Below are 14,691 nucleotides of genomic sequence, written 5' to 3'. Positions count from 1 at the left end.
CTTCTAAAATCTTACAATTATGATCAACTACATCTCACTAAAAGCTTTAGTCACTTCTGTATTGGTATAGTAACATCTGATGCTTCTAAAATAATATTCAACGTTCTTTTGCAGCATCTCTTATGGCATATATGACATATATGAATCAATTTTTTTAGTGTGAAATTTGCCATTATTATCCGGAAAATCACCATAAACGCTCAGTCATGAAGCCAACATCATCATTTGATGACTTATTTCCATCATCGCGAATCCCAAATACATCTAAACACAAAACGGGCATCATCCGTTTAATAACTTACTTCAATTATCAATAATCCCAAATACATCTAATCACAAAACGGGCATCATCCGTTTTTTAATTTACTTCAATCATCAAGAATTCCAAATACATTTAATCACAAAACGGGCATCATCCGTTCCATGACTTGCTTCAATATTCAAGCATCCTTCATCATCATTTTACTCTACTAGTATTTCCCCAACGTCATCATCATCATCATCATCTAAGGCGCTACAGCCACGCGTGGGCCTTGGCCTCCACAATATTCCTCCAGTCTGGTCTATTCTTGGCTTTTTCTCTCTATTTCTTCACGCCCATAGTTATCAGGTCCTGTTAAGTCCGTCTAGCCACTTTATCTTTGGCCTTCCACAATTTATTCGCTCATCTGGTTTACCATTTAGTAGACGTTTTAGGTACTCTCGTTTCACACATCCTTTCCACATGTTCTGCCCATCGTAGGGCAGTTGCAAACTGCAAACTGTTCCCAATTAGGCGTCCAACCTTAATGACCTTAATAACGTCAGACTCGTCATACACATGATTGACCTCGTGGTTGTACCGAGTTCGCCAAACCCGTTTTCTTGCACTGCACCGAAAACACGTGTTCGAATTTTTCGTTAAAATACAAGTAATGAATCCTCGTCCTTTTCGCTCAGTATCCAACATTCAGATCCGTATATCAATATCGGTTTCGTTTCATGAAAGTATTTTTGAGCGAAAGTGTCTTAGCATGCCGAATAGCACTTATTGGCCGCCATAATTGTCCTGATTATGTCAGAAGATACATCGTTTCGATCCGTTACTAATGAGCTAAGACACACGAATTCGTTGACCCATTCAAAGGTATGATTGCCGATCGTTATATTAAACGGTAGTATATGCAGTTCTTACCACGATCTTACAAATTTTGTTTTTGTTAATTTGACTTGAAGTTGGCCTCCGCAGATGTTTCTGCTAGCGCACGTTATGCACCCTCTATTGCAGGCAGAGTTCTACCTATCACATCTAGGTTATCAGCATATCCTAGTAACTTCCATTTTAGTCTGTTAGGCTGATTCTCCACTAACGGTAAAATAGATATCTCACAATCTCAATTTAGAAAATCAAACAATAAATTTCACATACCCTCAACCACCGCTTCACCTCCTTAGGGTTTTTTTTTTTTTTGCAAATTCCCTTTCGAGGCGTTCACTCACGCCATACAGAGGACCCATGCGCAAAATTTCAGGATTATAGGCTCAGCGTCCTCGACCATGCACCAATCTCTGACCTAATCAGTTCCCTTACGATTCCGTATTATATGCATTAACGCCTAATAAATTTTAAACAAACGTTTTCTACACTCACATCCCACATCAAGTCCCCCCGCATTGCGGGTATCATGGTCTCATACAAACATCCAGACCAGACATCTAAATTCATCTATCAGATATCTGTCCGGCCGGGGATCGAACCCGGACCCCCCGCGCGCCAGACCGATACGCTGATCGCTTCGTCACGTGGCTCATTAAATAATAATAATCTCAGAACTATTTATTTCATTATGTAAAAATAATATTCATGGAATTACGAGTACCAATGTGTATAGTAATCAATCGAATCGATTTCTACTAGGCCATATCATTGTCATCAACAAAGTAATTAAAGCAAATAATAAAAATATTTTTCATATTAACGAAATAAACTTCAACACACTATAATTGCAATACACCATAAATCAGAAATATTATTATTCCTTATTTCATTAATATTTACGATTGACGAAAAAATTCTAAATTTAAATTTGTGCATCGAACGAAATCTTTTGTTTGTGGTTATAACTACGACGCAATTAAAATGCGACGCAATTTCTTCGTACCGATTATTATTATTTTTTTTTGTTTTATTGAATTATGAATATTTAATGTTTTAATTTCAAGGCAAAATCGACAAGAATTGTTATTTTTAGATCTTCTTTTTATATTACATGTATAAATTACACTAATTTCCTTTGTTTCGTATTAAGATCAATTATTACGTCTTACTTATTATGTAACTTTTAAACTTGTATTAAACAACTTAATACTGATCGAACAATCCTATGGATTATATTATCTAAACAGTACTCACAGACTCGTCGCCAAAATATGTACTGTTTGTGTTTCACCTTATGTTAAAGTATCGGCTCACTGCTGTACACACCGCACGCACATCCATCTTACACCACAGCTTCCAGTAGAATGAGGGGGGGGGGGGCCGTGCCCCGCTCACACCATACCGTTGTTCGCGGCGTGTACACGTGAGACGACAGAACCTTCATATTACTTCTCATACACTACAAATATTATAAATATATCGGTCAGTATAGTATAAAAAGCTTCGCAGAAAATTTTGACATAATTTTAACATAATAAGTATATTGAAGCGATAGTATTATTATAGCTTAAGAAGGAAGAGTGCTGTAACGTGTTCCCTCTATATCGTTTCAGGCGATACATTGAAATGAACTTTCTTAAGCCCGGATAAGCGGCGACACAAGATTATCGCTTGAAACATCTCAGATCAAAGCTTATGTTCACAGATAAATATTTCCTAGGTTTCAAATAAATGTATTGAAACAGATGAACAAATGTGTTCCTCTAAGTTAGGAAATTCAATAGCATTTATATAAAGCAGTACCTATGTCTATATTTATCTCTTTATTTTTATCTTTATATATATATATTTTTATATCTATCTTCAAAAAAAAAAGCGAAAAGAGATGATCTCTGTTTCATACCTATATATTTCTTATATTATTTATTTATATTTGTCGACCCGCGTGGCGGAGCGGTCACCATACCGGTCTGACGCGCAGGGTCAGACGAGAGGGTCCCGGGTTCGATCCTCGGCCAGACAGACATCTAAATGAGGAATTTAGATTTCTGTTTCTGGGTCTGAGTGTTTGTGTATTTGTCTCTGTGTGTATGCATGGCACCCACGACACAGGGAATCCTAGTATGGGGCTGTGAGTGTTAAATGCGTGTTTGATGGCGCATGAAGGATGTACGATTTCTAGCATGAAGCAGTTCTTGGGTATCGGAGGAAGTGTGTGGATGACCTTGATTATGTGGTGACCACCACAGTTTTATATTTTTAAAAAATATATATTTAACGCAGAACTACTCAAAAAGCTTTGCAATGCGACAATAATTTTATTTAGTATTATATTTAGAAATATAATGCATAGATAGATGATAGAGCTCCGTCTTATGTACACATATTGAATATGCTATAAATGATTAACTAAATAATCCTTTGAAACGGAACCGTCACGTCACGTTACGTCATCAACCCATTATTGTGAGAGGAGACCCGTGCCCACTGCTGGGCACGGGTCTCCTCTCAGAATGAGAAGGATTAGGCTATAGTCCACCGCGCTGGCCAAGTGCGTATTGGTAGAATTCACATACCTTTAAGTTTTTTATATAAATCTCTCAGGTATGCAAGTTTCCTCGCGATGTTTTCCTTCACTGTTTTAAGCAGGTGATAATTTATTTCTAATACGCACATAACTTTGAAAAATCAGAGGTAGGCCTAGGATTTCAACCTCGGCCCCCTTGATCGAGAGGCCGAGTTTCTTAACCACTAGGCTATCACTGCATGACTAGGCTATAGAAATATACCACCCCAATTTTTCCGTAGTAACGACATTGAAATATTCATTTTTTATATGATTTTCCTTATTAAGATTAATTTGCATAAAAAAAATCTCGGGAAATACTCAAGAGGACATAATTAGACTATATTATGCGGGGTTCGATGATATCATTACCTTATATTCGGCATATTTCGTTCCTTCTTGGGATATTAATATTAAATCCAATATCTTACCTGTACATAATATTACACGTGTTGTAAGCAATATATTAATATTAACTCCTGTTATATTGTTACCTCTGCAATAGAATAAAAGTCCAATTTCTACCGTAATATATAATACATTATAACAAAAATTTTCATTATATATATTTTGCATTCATCCGGAAAATATCGTCAAAACTTGTATAATAGTGGGCTCTAGGTTTTTTCTAGCGACAAGTGGTAGGGCTTTATAATATTGATATTTCTTTGTTGCATATAACATTTTTAAACATAAACTTCTTCTACAATTTTATTAATCACATTTTGTTAAATATGTGTGGTTACAACATAATTCCAAGAAAAATGTAAACGGCTGTAAAATCAAATAACGGACAACTAAATATTGGGTTGGTTGGTTGGTATTTGGTTATTCATGCAATCTCATAATTGTGGGACAATTTAAAATTGCTTCTTTCCCAATAATTCTAATCCCAAGAATTTGTATTCCCTGGATTCTGATTGATCGGTCGGTTTTGGACGAGGTTTTGTGCCTGGGCCTGTTGCTGATTCTGTGGTTGTATCCTATTCACATCTACCAAAAAAGGGTTTTCTTTCTGTTCGTAAGTGTTTTGATTTTTCCTCAAATCTTCTAGGGCTCTCCAGTTAATGTACCAGAAGGGCTGCTTGTCCTGTGGCAGCTTGGATAAGCGGTTTACCAATTCCCTGTCACCCAATGCTTCGATGGGTAACCTTTCCGTGGTTACGTCGCCACCGAACCTGTAAAAAGACATCCCATTAGATTTTTGTATAGTAAGCATATGCTTATTTAGATTTGCATTTTTTATCTACATGAGAATCTTGCCTTGATTTCTAACATTTTTAAAGTTGTATCATATGAATGTTTTTTTATAAATCGGATAAAAAGTGTCTGTTTAAATTTTTAAGGAAGACTTTGCATTCAGCTGAAAACCACGTGCTAATATCAATTTGGTTCATATTTTCAAAATTTGTAACATGTTACAATTTTGCTAAAATACATACACAGTATAAATATCAAATCTATTCTACATATATCTACCCTGTATTTGCCTCCTGTCGAGCTTGTTTTCAGATTAGGCATCCGGAAAAAGGTCCATTTATACATGACTACACTTCAACGGAATTAGAGGAAAAAATATCTCTTATTTTAAAAATGGGAACGTAAATCCGATCCCCTGCTATAATCTACTGCTGTCGACAACGTCATGTTAACAATGAGTTCTTTGACTATGAAATATTATTGAATATGTGTGAAATTCTAGAATCTTAAGTTTTCGTATTGGAACAATTTAATCGTAATAATGAATTATTTCACAATAACTTATTTTAAAGGTATTATTAATGTAGACTTATTTTGTTAAACAAAGAAATTTAATTAAGTGAGATGATCTTACGTGACCAAGAATTGAGATGATTTCCAATTAGAAATCAAGAAACAAATAAAATTTACTTTAGGTGACTTCTATTGAAAATTAAATAATTTCTCTTGATAAAGCAAAAACTTCAAATCCAATTTTCCGTATTATGTCAAGGTCTGGCAAAGTTCGAGAGAATTTTCCACTTGTATCATATTTATTCTAAGAAATTGGTTTTATTTTTACTTAGATTGTCTTAGTTGTTTTATTTTTCAGTTCTATATTGCATTCGATCTTTGGAATTTGATATCGTTAGTAATTGAAGTAAACTCTTGATACCCAACCTTAATTGGGAGGTCCGTTGTCCAGATATCAGGCACCCCTGATTTTATAAATAACTTTATGAAATCAATGTTGAAAATTAGTTATTACTTGTTATAACGGTGAAGGAAAACATGTAAACTATACGGAAAAACGAACACATGACAGTTCTTTAAGAAAAGTTCTCAATGGTTAGTTTAATGTACTAATTTGCACTTAACCAGTACGACGTTTATTTCCTAAACGCTTCTTGTTTCACTCTGAGACAAGATTCGTGCTTAGCAGTGGAACAGTAATAGTTTGACGGCTAGAATAGATAAGGTTTTCAGAAAAGATTAGTAATGTAATTCTTTGAATATGGTTTGTTCTATGTTTAAAATTTATCATTGCTTTGTTATATTGTCAATATTCTTGTGCGGTACCATGACCACTTAGAATTAAGTGCTGATAATGTTCAAACATATTTACATCTAAAATATGTTTTTCCTACCTTTCATTCCATCAGATTCCAGAAACAAGACAAATGGTTGGTATCCTTATCAGAAGGAGCTTAACATTGTCAACTTTGTTAAACTTGTCAATTAGTTAACCATAGTTCCTGAACATTGTGAAGTTGGGAATGACAGCAGGACCATTAAGTAACTTGTTTTGACGTAGTGACATTAATGCGAGTTCTGGTTTTACAACTTGTAATTTTAGCAAAGATTTTTGTAAAACTAGATGTAGTACAGGATCCCTAGTATAGTTTTCATCATTTATTAATAACAAGCTGATTTTTCGTGAGTAGCTTCGTTTCGACAAGACGCCCAACATTTTTCCTTACAGCAATGTTGGTAAATGGTAGCTTGATGGGGCAGCAAGGATAAAATATGTTGACCGGACGAATTCTAAAAATTTATTACTAACCAAATTTTTCTTTGTTAATTATCAAGATAATTATTTAAATAACGTGAAAAAATATTTGTCCTACAAAATATAAGGTTTTTATTAAGGCGTCCCCCCTCTCCAACATGTATCATAAACAAGGTCATGAAAAATAATTACTAACCAGCTGATTTTTTTTTTTATTGGCTGTCTACCATTTACATAGTCTACCATGCACATTGTCCTACAAATTACATGGTATGTCATCTCGGACCTACACTTAAAAGTTGTAGTACTAATACTTAATGTAAAAATAATTAGTATCAAGCTGAGTGTTCCAGAATAGCTTCGTTTCAATGAGACGCCCAACAAATTCTCGTACGAAAGTTCTCGATTGTGGTTTATAACTAAAATAATAGGGATGAAATATGTTGATTTGACGAATCAAAAAAAAATATTACTAACCGATTTTTTTTTTATTAATTATCGAGACAATTATCTAAATAACGTGAAAAAATATTTGTCCTACAAAATATAAGGTTTTTTTTAAGGCGTCCCCCGTCTCCAACATGTATCATAAACAAGGTCATGAAAAATAATTACTAACCAGCTGATTTTTTTTTTATTAGCTGTCTAACATTTACACAGCTTACTACCCACATTGTCCTACAAATTGCGAAGTACGTTATTCCAGTCCGCCAGTTTTATAGTTTATTTATATTATATTATAGTTAAATTACAAATCTTGTAGGATTAATAAAAGTTACCCTTTTTTTTGTAGGACATTGTTTTATTTAGATAAAAATTATATTATCCTATCACGTGATACCTTTGTCCTACAGTTACTAATAAAAAAAATAATCCTGCGGAATTAACATCTTTTCAGCGTAGGTCCGAGATGACATACCATGCAATTTGTAGGACAATGTGCATGGTAGACTATGTAAATGGTAGACAGCCAATAAAAAAAAAAATCAGCTGGTTAGTAATTATTTTTCATGACCTTGTTTATGATACATGTTGGAGAGGGGGGACGCCTTAATAAAAACCTTATATTTTGTAGGACAAATATTTTTTCACGTTATTTAAATAATTATCTTGATAATTAACAAAGAAAAATTTGGTTAGTAATAAATTTTTAGAATTCGTCCGGTCAACATATTTTATCCTTGCTGCCCCATCAAGCTACCATTTACCAACATTGCTGTAAGGAAAAATGTTGGGCGTCTTGTCGAAACGAAGCTACTCACGAAAAATCAGCTTGTTAGTAATAAATGATGAAAACTATACTAGGGATCCTGTACCAATGTGCTGTTACGTATTTTTTAATACTTAACTTTAACTTAACTTTACAAAGTAAGGTATACTACTTGACGGAAAGTAGTTTCGTCGCTTATGGATATTTGTAGCTGATGTTTCGACAACTTATAGTTGAACTTAAAAGCGAGGAGTTTTTTTTTGCCTTTTTTGAAAAAAAATCAGCTATTTAATTGAGATGCAGATTTAAATAAGTCTTGTGTTGTGGGTGACATAAACATTAAAGTGTGTTTAATGTTCAATCATCATCATCATCATCATCAACCCATTATCGTCCCACTGCTGGGCACGGGTCTCCTCTCAAAATTAGAAGAATTAGGCCATAGTCCATCGCGCTGGCCAGGTGCATATTGGTAGACTTCACATACCTTTGAGATTATTTTTTTTAATAATATCTCTTAGGTATGCAGGTTTCCTCACGATGTTTCCCTTCACCGTTTAGAAAGTGATAATTAATTTCTTATACGCACATAACTTTGAAAAATCAGAGGTGCGTGGCTCGGATTTGAACCTGGGACCCCTTGATCGAGAGGCCGAGTTTCTTAACCACTAGGCTATCACTGCATTAAACACACGCAAACATGAATACCCAACACCCAGAACAGAACAGAATTTTTCAAAGTATTATATTTTTTATTATTTCTAATATTATTAATAATAAGTACCTGTTTCCTAATGGATTCGGAGTTGTGGAGGTAGTCTCAATCGTTGGATAGCCTATAGGGCGTTGTCCAGCATAAGGTGACCTCTGGCTCATAGCAGCCACGATGAATGAAAAGAACATGATAAAATTGGCCTTTTTCATTTTGTCGTTTCTGAAAAAAAGTGAAATTGATATTTATTATTTGTACTTAAATCAGAAATATATGCGAAGGAGCTATGATATAATATTTGGAAGTGTGCGTTAAAGTTTCACCTTATATTGAGATGAAAATTATGTATTAGTATAATATGAATGAATATGTGCTTTGATAGTAAATGGCTTAAAGAGGATCATAGCACTATAGCGGACATTTTTAAGATTTTTATACAATAACTTTTATCCCGCTTCACACTGATAACTTATTTCGGTACAACTTATTACCAATTAGTAATAAATCATGGATGACGTCTAATACAGATACCAGATATACATTGAATTTTTTTGTTTCACTTTGACATTCTGATTCAGCCTCAATGTAAAAAAAAGGAATATTTTTTTTATTTTTATTTAGTGGATGAGGAAAAGTTATGGTTGGCTGCGATATACACAGGTTGTTACGTACAAAATAAACAACACAAGTCTTAATTATGCCCATATTTTATAATACCTAATTTCAATTCACTGATATCTATACTTTAGTACATTTAGCCAAAGTTCTACGTTAAAAGTATAAAAAAAAATGTCAACATGCCAAAATGCTTTGCCACGTCTGCACTCTTAGTACTTGTCAAAAACACCAAACATTTGGCATGATCAAAAGCTATGTTACAAGCGCTAACAACCTACACAAACCATGTCGAACGCTCTGCCCAAACGTTTGAGTTTGTGACGGCTTGTTGAGATTCGGCAAGTGGACATGGCCAGCAAACGTGTAATACGTCGAATAATAGTATTATGATGGCAATAAATATGTTCATGACGTTATACCTCGTTAGACATGACCGGAAGCTTATAATTTCCAAAATATCTTTGACAATGACTGCAGATCAGTGACAAAAACGATTACATTACACGCAAGTGCCAATAAACAAATCTGGGGTTGATTATAGATGTCCATAGGCGCCTAACGCCACTTACCATCAGGTGGAAAGGCTCGTTTGATACTTCAATAATATATAAAAAAGAATTATATCATAAATGTATGAAAAGAAATAACCTTATACTTTACATTTGATTTTTATCTCTGTAGCCACCTTGGCTTTCACTTTGCTTTGGCTTTAACTTTGGACGTAAATCCTTCTAGACTCGGATATGTTACACGTGTCTGTGGTTTTAGGTTTCCGTATACAGGTATTCATTTAAGTTCACTTACTTAATTACAAAGTTCACTTTGAGTTAAGATATTTTGCAGCATTGCAATTTGATATCTACGGTTGGTTTAGTTCTTGATATAAATACAGAATGTTGCTTGTAAATTTATTTTCTGAATTGTGGAATCTATTTTGACTTTTCTCAATTTCTTCTGTGAAATTTATATTTTTTTAAACCCATGTAATACCATTGGTTGATTTATTCAATCCCTACCTCAGGGACCTTCAGTCTTAAATTATTGCGCAATTAGCTAACCTATCAACATCTTTGGGTGACCATATCAATATTAAAAATATTATATGCTTTAAATAAATAGTTTTTTTTTGCTTTATAGCAGCCTTATTTTGAAGATGCCTTTTAGTACAAAAATATGAGACGATAATAAATTAATTGGTTCACTAAAATTATTTTAATTTTGACGTAAAATTTTATTAATGGCTTTCCTTATATTAACAATACGACAACAGACGCGCAAAACGACAACATTAGCAATAACCGGACTTCAGATTAAAGGTGAATAAGCCACGGCTTATCAATTATGTGCCTTATACCGACGGTATTCAAGTTTATTGACTTATTCACAATATTATACTGATTAAAGTAAGAAATACATAGATGGTGTAGGTTATCACTTATAATTATCTGACGAGAAGATATACTCCAGGTCAATCTAAGAAACTATTAATTTATAAAATGATATTCTTCGAGTTTCCGATATGGCGGAATTGAAACTGGTAGAAAATAACAAAAATGTTAAATCGGGCCATGTCTTGTGACAGAAACAGACCATCTGTCACAAGGAAATTATTTTTAAGTTTTTGCAAAAACATACCGCAGAAGTTTTAAAAGGTGATATAGAAAGGGTAGGTATATGTAGTGTCGTCCAAAAATTATTACCAATTGGTAGGAAGTTCGAAGCGGGATGCAAGTTTTTGTATGAAAATATCGATATCGAATATCGATCGCGATCGATGTCCAATCTATAGCCGTTTCATCTCTTTAGGCATATGCATGCAGCTTAAGCATATTTTATTCTGGATGAAATTGTGCTGAACCACTTTTGACTTTTGTGAATTTAATTCTAGAGCCAAAGACCATATGTTACCGAGTCAATGAAGCGAACAGTTCCTACTGGAGAAAGGATTTTGCATTCCAACATGGGACGAAAAAATAATGGCTTCAATTCATTCTAGCAGACTGAAAAGAATATTCTTGTAGAATATAAAAAAAAAATCGTCACACACACATCATTATCATCTTATGTATCATTGTAATCTACCAAAATATAAGTCGTCTAAGCATAAAAATGTCTTATTTCATAAAATAAGTTGGAAAATCGAAAATAAATATACTTTGTAACGTGTCATGTACTTTTCACACAGGTATTTGTAAATATTGTATAAAAATTCCTAATACCTATTTAAATTATACTTTGTCCAGTTCAGAACATTATTTTAAAAATAAATCTTTGTTAGCACTAAAAATAGAACTCGTTTTGTGCGCAACATTAGACTAAACAAGAACCAAATAAAAAATACAAAAACTAAAGTTATGAAGTAAATAGAAATTAAAACACAACTACATACCTTTAACACAAAAATACGTATAATAAATTTCTTAGACTGGTACACTTTTTGTCATATGAGGAAAACCTGATCACTTATTTAATTAAGACTCTAATGATTTAATTAATACACGTCCACACTAAGAGATTTGTAAATAAACTGAATCCAAGAGCAGCATTTATATTATAAATATATATCGTGGCGTATAAATATTTATGAGTTCACTGGAATAAGCAAATAACTAGATGGAGCTTAACCTTTTAAAATTTGACCGGTTAAAAAGTCGCTTATAAAAAAATTAAATTGGAGGTTACTATAAAATAATAATCTGGTTTATGTAAAAAGATTTTTCGTCTAATTAAAAAAAAAAAGTTATTCTTAGGCTGACTTGGCTCTCCCATCAATCACCAATATGACGTTTAAGTAGAGGTTAACGTGACTGCCAAAACAGCTGACTAACTGCTCGGCGACTATTTAATTGCTCGTGCATATGCACAGAGGAGATTTTTTGAATGACGTCAAACATTTATCGGTCGTTAGTCGCTCAAGCAACAAATTACACGCCCCTGCAGAAGCGGTTCAAGCGATTGCTCTATAGCTTAGGCTACAAAATGTCGCAGGCAACTATCGTTTAAGCGATAGTGGCCATTGCCCGGTCAACCTTAAGATGATTTCACGTGAAACTTACTTATCATCGAGGTTTATTTTGAAATAAATAATGTAACCGAAACGGCTACCAATTATAGACAAAGTCGCATGACGCTGTAATTTTCGTATTCTAAGTCATCAAGATAAATCAAAGTGACGAGAAATAAAACAAAACTTCATTATTATTTTGCCAGTTTATACGGGTTTTGTGTTTTCCCGCTGCGAATGGGTTTTCGTAAGGAAAATGACAGATTTTTGTTGTATTTTAAATAAATATAAATGATATTAATGTAGTAAAATTACTGATAAAATAGGATTAAAAATATTGAATTGGTGACGATGGGGCTTTGATAGTATATCACTTAATGTTATTTATCTTCAAACATTAAAATGTACCACCTTTCCTCATTTACAGCAACAAATAAAATGTATTTATAATTAATTGTTTAATAAAAAATGTATATGTGCGTGGGTACATATAACAGTATAGCATTATTTAAACAATATTTAAAACATTATCATAAATCTTATCATCATCATCATCATCAATATTTTTATCGTTGTTTATCGTTATCATTATATAGAAAGAACTAATAATCAAGTGATTGAAATTGGCGCTATATTTTGCACTATTTAATATAAATGGACCTCACTATAAATAATAGATTTGACAACCCTATAACCAAGATAATATTTCTATGCAATGTACAATTATATATACGGCACAATATATTAGCAAACCCAAACTTTACGTAGTTTATCAACAGTATGATATCATACTTAAAGTTTATTATTATACAGGTTTTGGTGGGATTTCCTATCATCGTCTATATACCTAATTTACACGAAAAGAGGAATATTTCCCAGTGTTTAAAATTGTGATTACATCATATGCATAATGACGTATTATTATGTATGTAGACATTTCGAATTTCGACCGTAACGCCGAGTTACCGGGAAGGTAACTCCGTCGCACGTATTTCTAAAGTAGTTATTGTATTCGGAGGAGGGTGTGGTAGCCGGCTGATTTACATATGTGGCGACTTTAGTCCTCAGGATTAGCAACGAAATTGTAAGCAGCTTCAGTTAGAACTTGTATGGAAATGGTCACACCTTTCCATGATCGAAAGTAGCCACTTATCATAAAACGAATTGCATACTCGTTTGCTACTAAATAAACACACCAGCGTAGCCCTCGGGTTAAGGACCTTTTCTATGTCCGGCTTTATGCAGGACTCCGATCTTAACTTAATTGATTACAAATTTCCATTGGCAGGAGTAGCAACTTAGTAGCGAAGTGAATATGAATGATGATGAATAAATCTTTGAAATCTTTGAAGTGGCCGGCATGCTCTTTCTACTTTTATGCCATACAATATTTTACGAGTATAGTTAACTTTCGTACAATGGTCGTCAACCAATTACTGTCCGACTGCTAGACACTTGGCTATGTTAGACTTTACACACTTTCGAGAATTTCTTTTTTTTTAGAACTCTCATGAGTGTAGGTTTCGTCACCAATGTTTTATTTTATTATTTACATGTTTTTTCTAAATATTAAACTCATTTATCTAAGTTTGAAAAAACATGTTTGCTTAGAAAAATACACACTATTAATATTTTCGACCTACGCACCTATTTGCTTGCAAAAACACGTTAAAATATAATAGATAAACATTTCAGTAAATGTTGGTGTGGAAATTTTAACAATAGAACTAAATAAATGTCTGCTGAAAAGATTTATAGAGTCATACAAAGAAATCGTTAGGTCCCCGACCGACGCACGTGAAATTGTTTATTCATTCAAGTATAGTGTTGCCTTATGTTAGCCAAAATATACGCGCTGTAAGTAGTTTTCGCAATAGATATACACATACAGGCTGAATTTTTCAAGTGGACCTTCAGGGAAAAATCCAAAACTATAAGGAATTGCGACTCATAATGAAACAAGTTACGAGACCAATTTTGACAAAAACTAAAAGTGCATCATTAGATTTTTTAAAAATCAATCAATATATACATATACCATCATACACGTTGAAGCGAAAATATCGAATTTTTGCGAAGTAGTTTTCATTCTAACTTTAGTCAATATTTCACTTTAGAAACCATACAAACGTAATTTGAATTATACATAAATAAATAAGCCATTGTTTTATATTACATAATCTAATTATGTTATTAAATTTTAGCAACATACTGCTTCAAAAAGTTAGATACTGACATCAATGATAGATATATATATATATATATTAAAATCTCATGCTATTTATTATGCAAATAATAAAAAAAATACAATACAATACTGCAATTTTTGAGCGAAATTCGCGTTGATAGTCGTGTACTAAAATGTATTTCTCTCCAAAATGAGATGTTAACAGGATAAGTTCGCAGCACGTCTTAATGCAAATAATTTTAGATCTCCAAGTTATTCTCAGATTTACGTCTAACCTTCACCTAGTA

At 33.2% G+C, this 14,691-nt stretch overlaps 1 protein-coding gene across 1 annotated transcript; it reads right to left on the bottom strand.

The window, feature by feature from the left end:
- Nucleotides 1-4,222: 4,222 nt before the first annotated feature.
- LOC140753706 (uncharacterized) lies at nucleotides 4,223-11,740 on the bottom strand. The gene is made up of 3 exons (XM_073088468.1): nucleotides 11,602-11,740; nucleotides 8,667-8,816; nucleotides 4,223-4,882 (listed from the first exon to the last, which is right to left on the bottom strand). The coding sequence occupies exons 2-3, from the start codon at nucleotides 8,804-8,806 to the stop codon at nucleotides 4,591-4,593; spliced, it is 432 nt and encodes a 143-aa protein (XP_072944569.1). The 5' UTR covers nucleotides 8,807-8,816; nucleotides 11,602-11,740; the 3' UTR covers nucleotides 4,223-4,590.
- Nucleotides 11,741-14,691: the final 2,951 nt, after the last annotated feature.

Source organism: Epargyreus clarus, unplaced genomic scaffold (genome assembly GCF_041222505.1).
Source record: "Epargyreus clarus isolate Ecla_fem2 unplaced genomic scaffold, WU_Ecla_fem_2.2 ptg000027l, whole genome shotgun sequence".
NCBI lineage: Eukaryota > Metazoa > Arthropoda > Insecta > Lepidoptera > Hesperiidae > Epargyreus > Epargyreus clarus.
Note: the sequence above shows the minus strand (reverse complement) of the source record. Positions and strands in the feature narration are given on the sequence as shown.

Excerpts from the sequence above, each read along its gene's own strand:
- LOC140753706 (XM_073088468.1), bottom strand. The coding sequence starts at position 8,806 with ATGAAAAAGGCCAATTTTATCATGTTCTTTTCATTCATCGTGGCTGCT. Across the intron at positions 4,883-8,666 it reads CCGAATCCATTAGGAAACAG|GTTCGGTGGCGACGTAACCA; the intron begins GTACTTATTATT and ends GTCTTTTTACAG.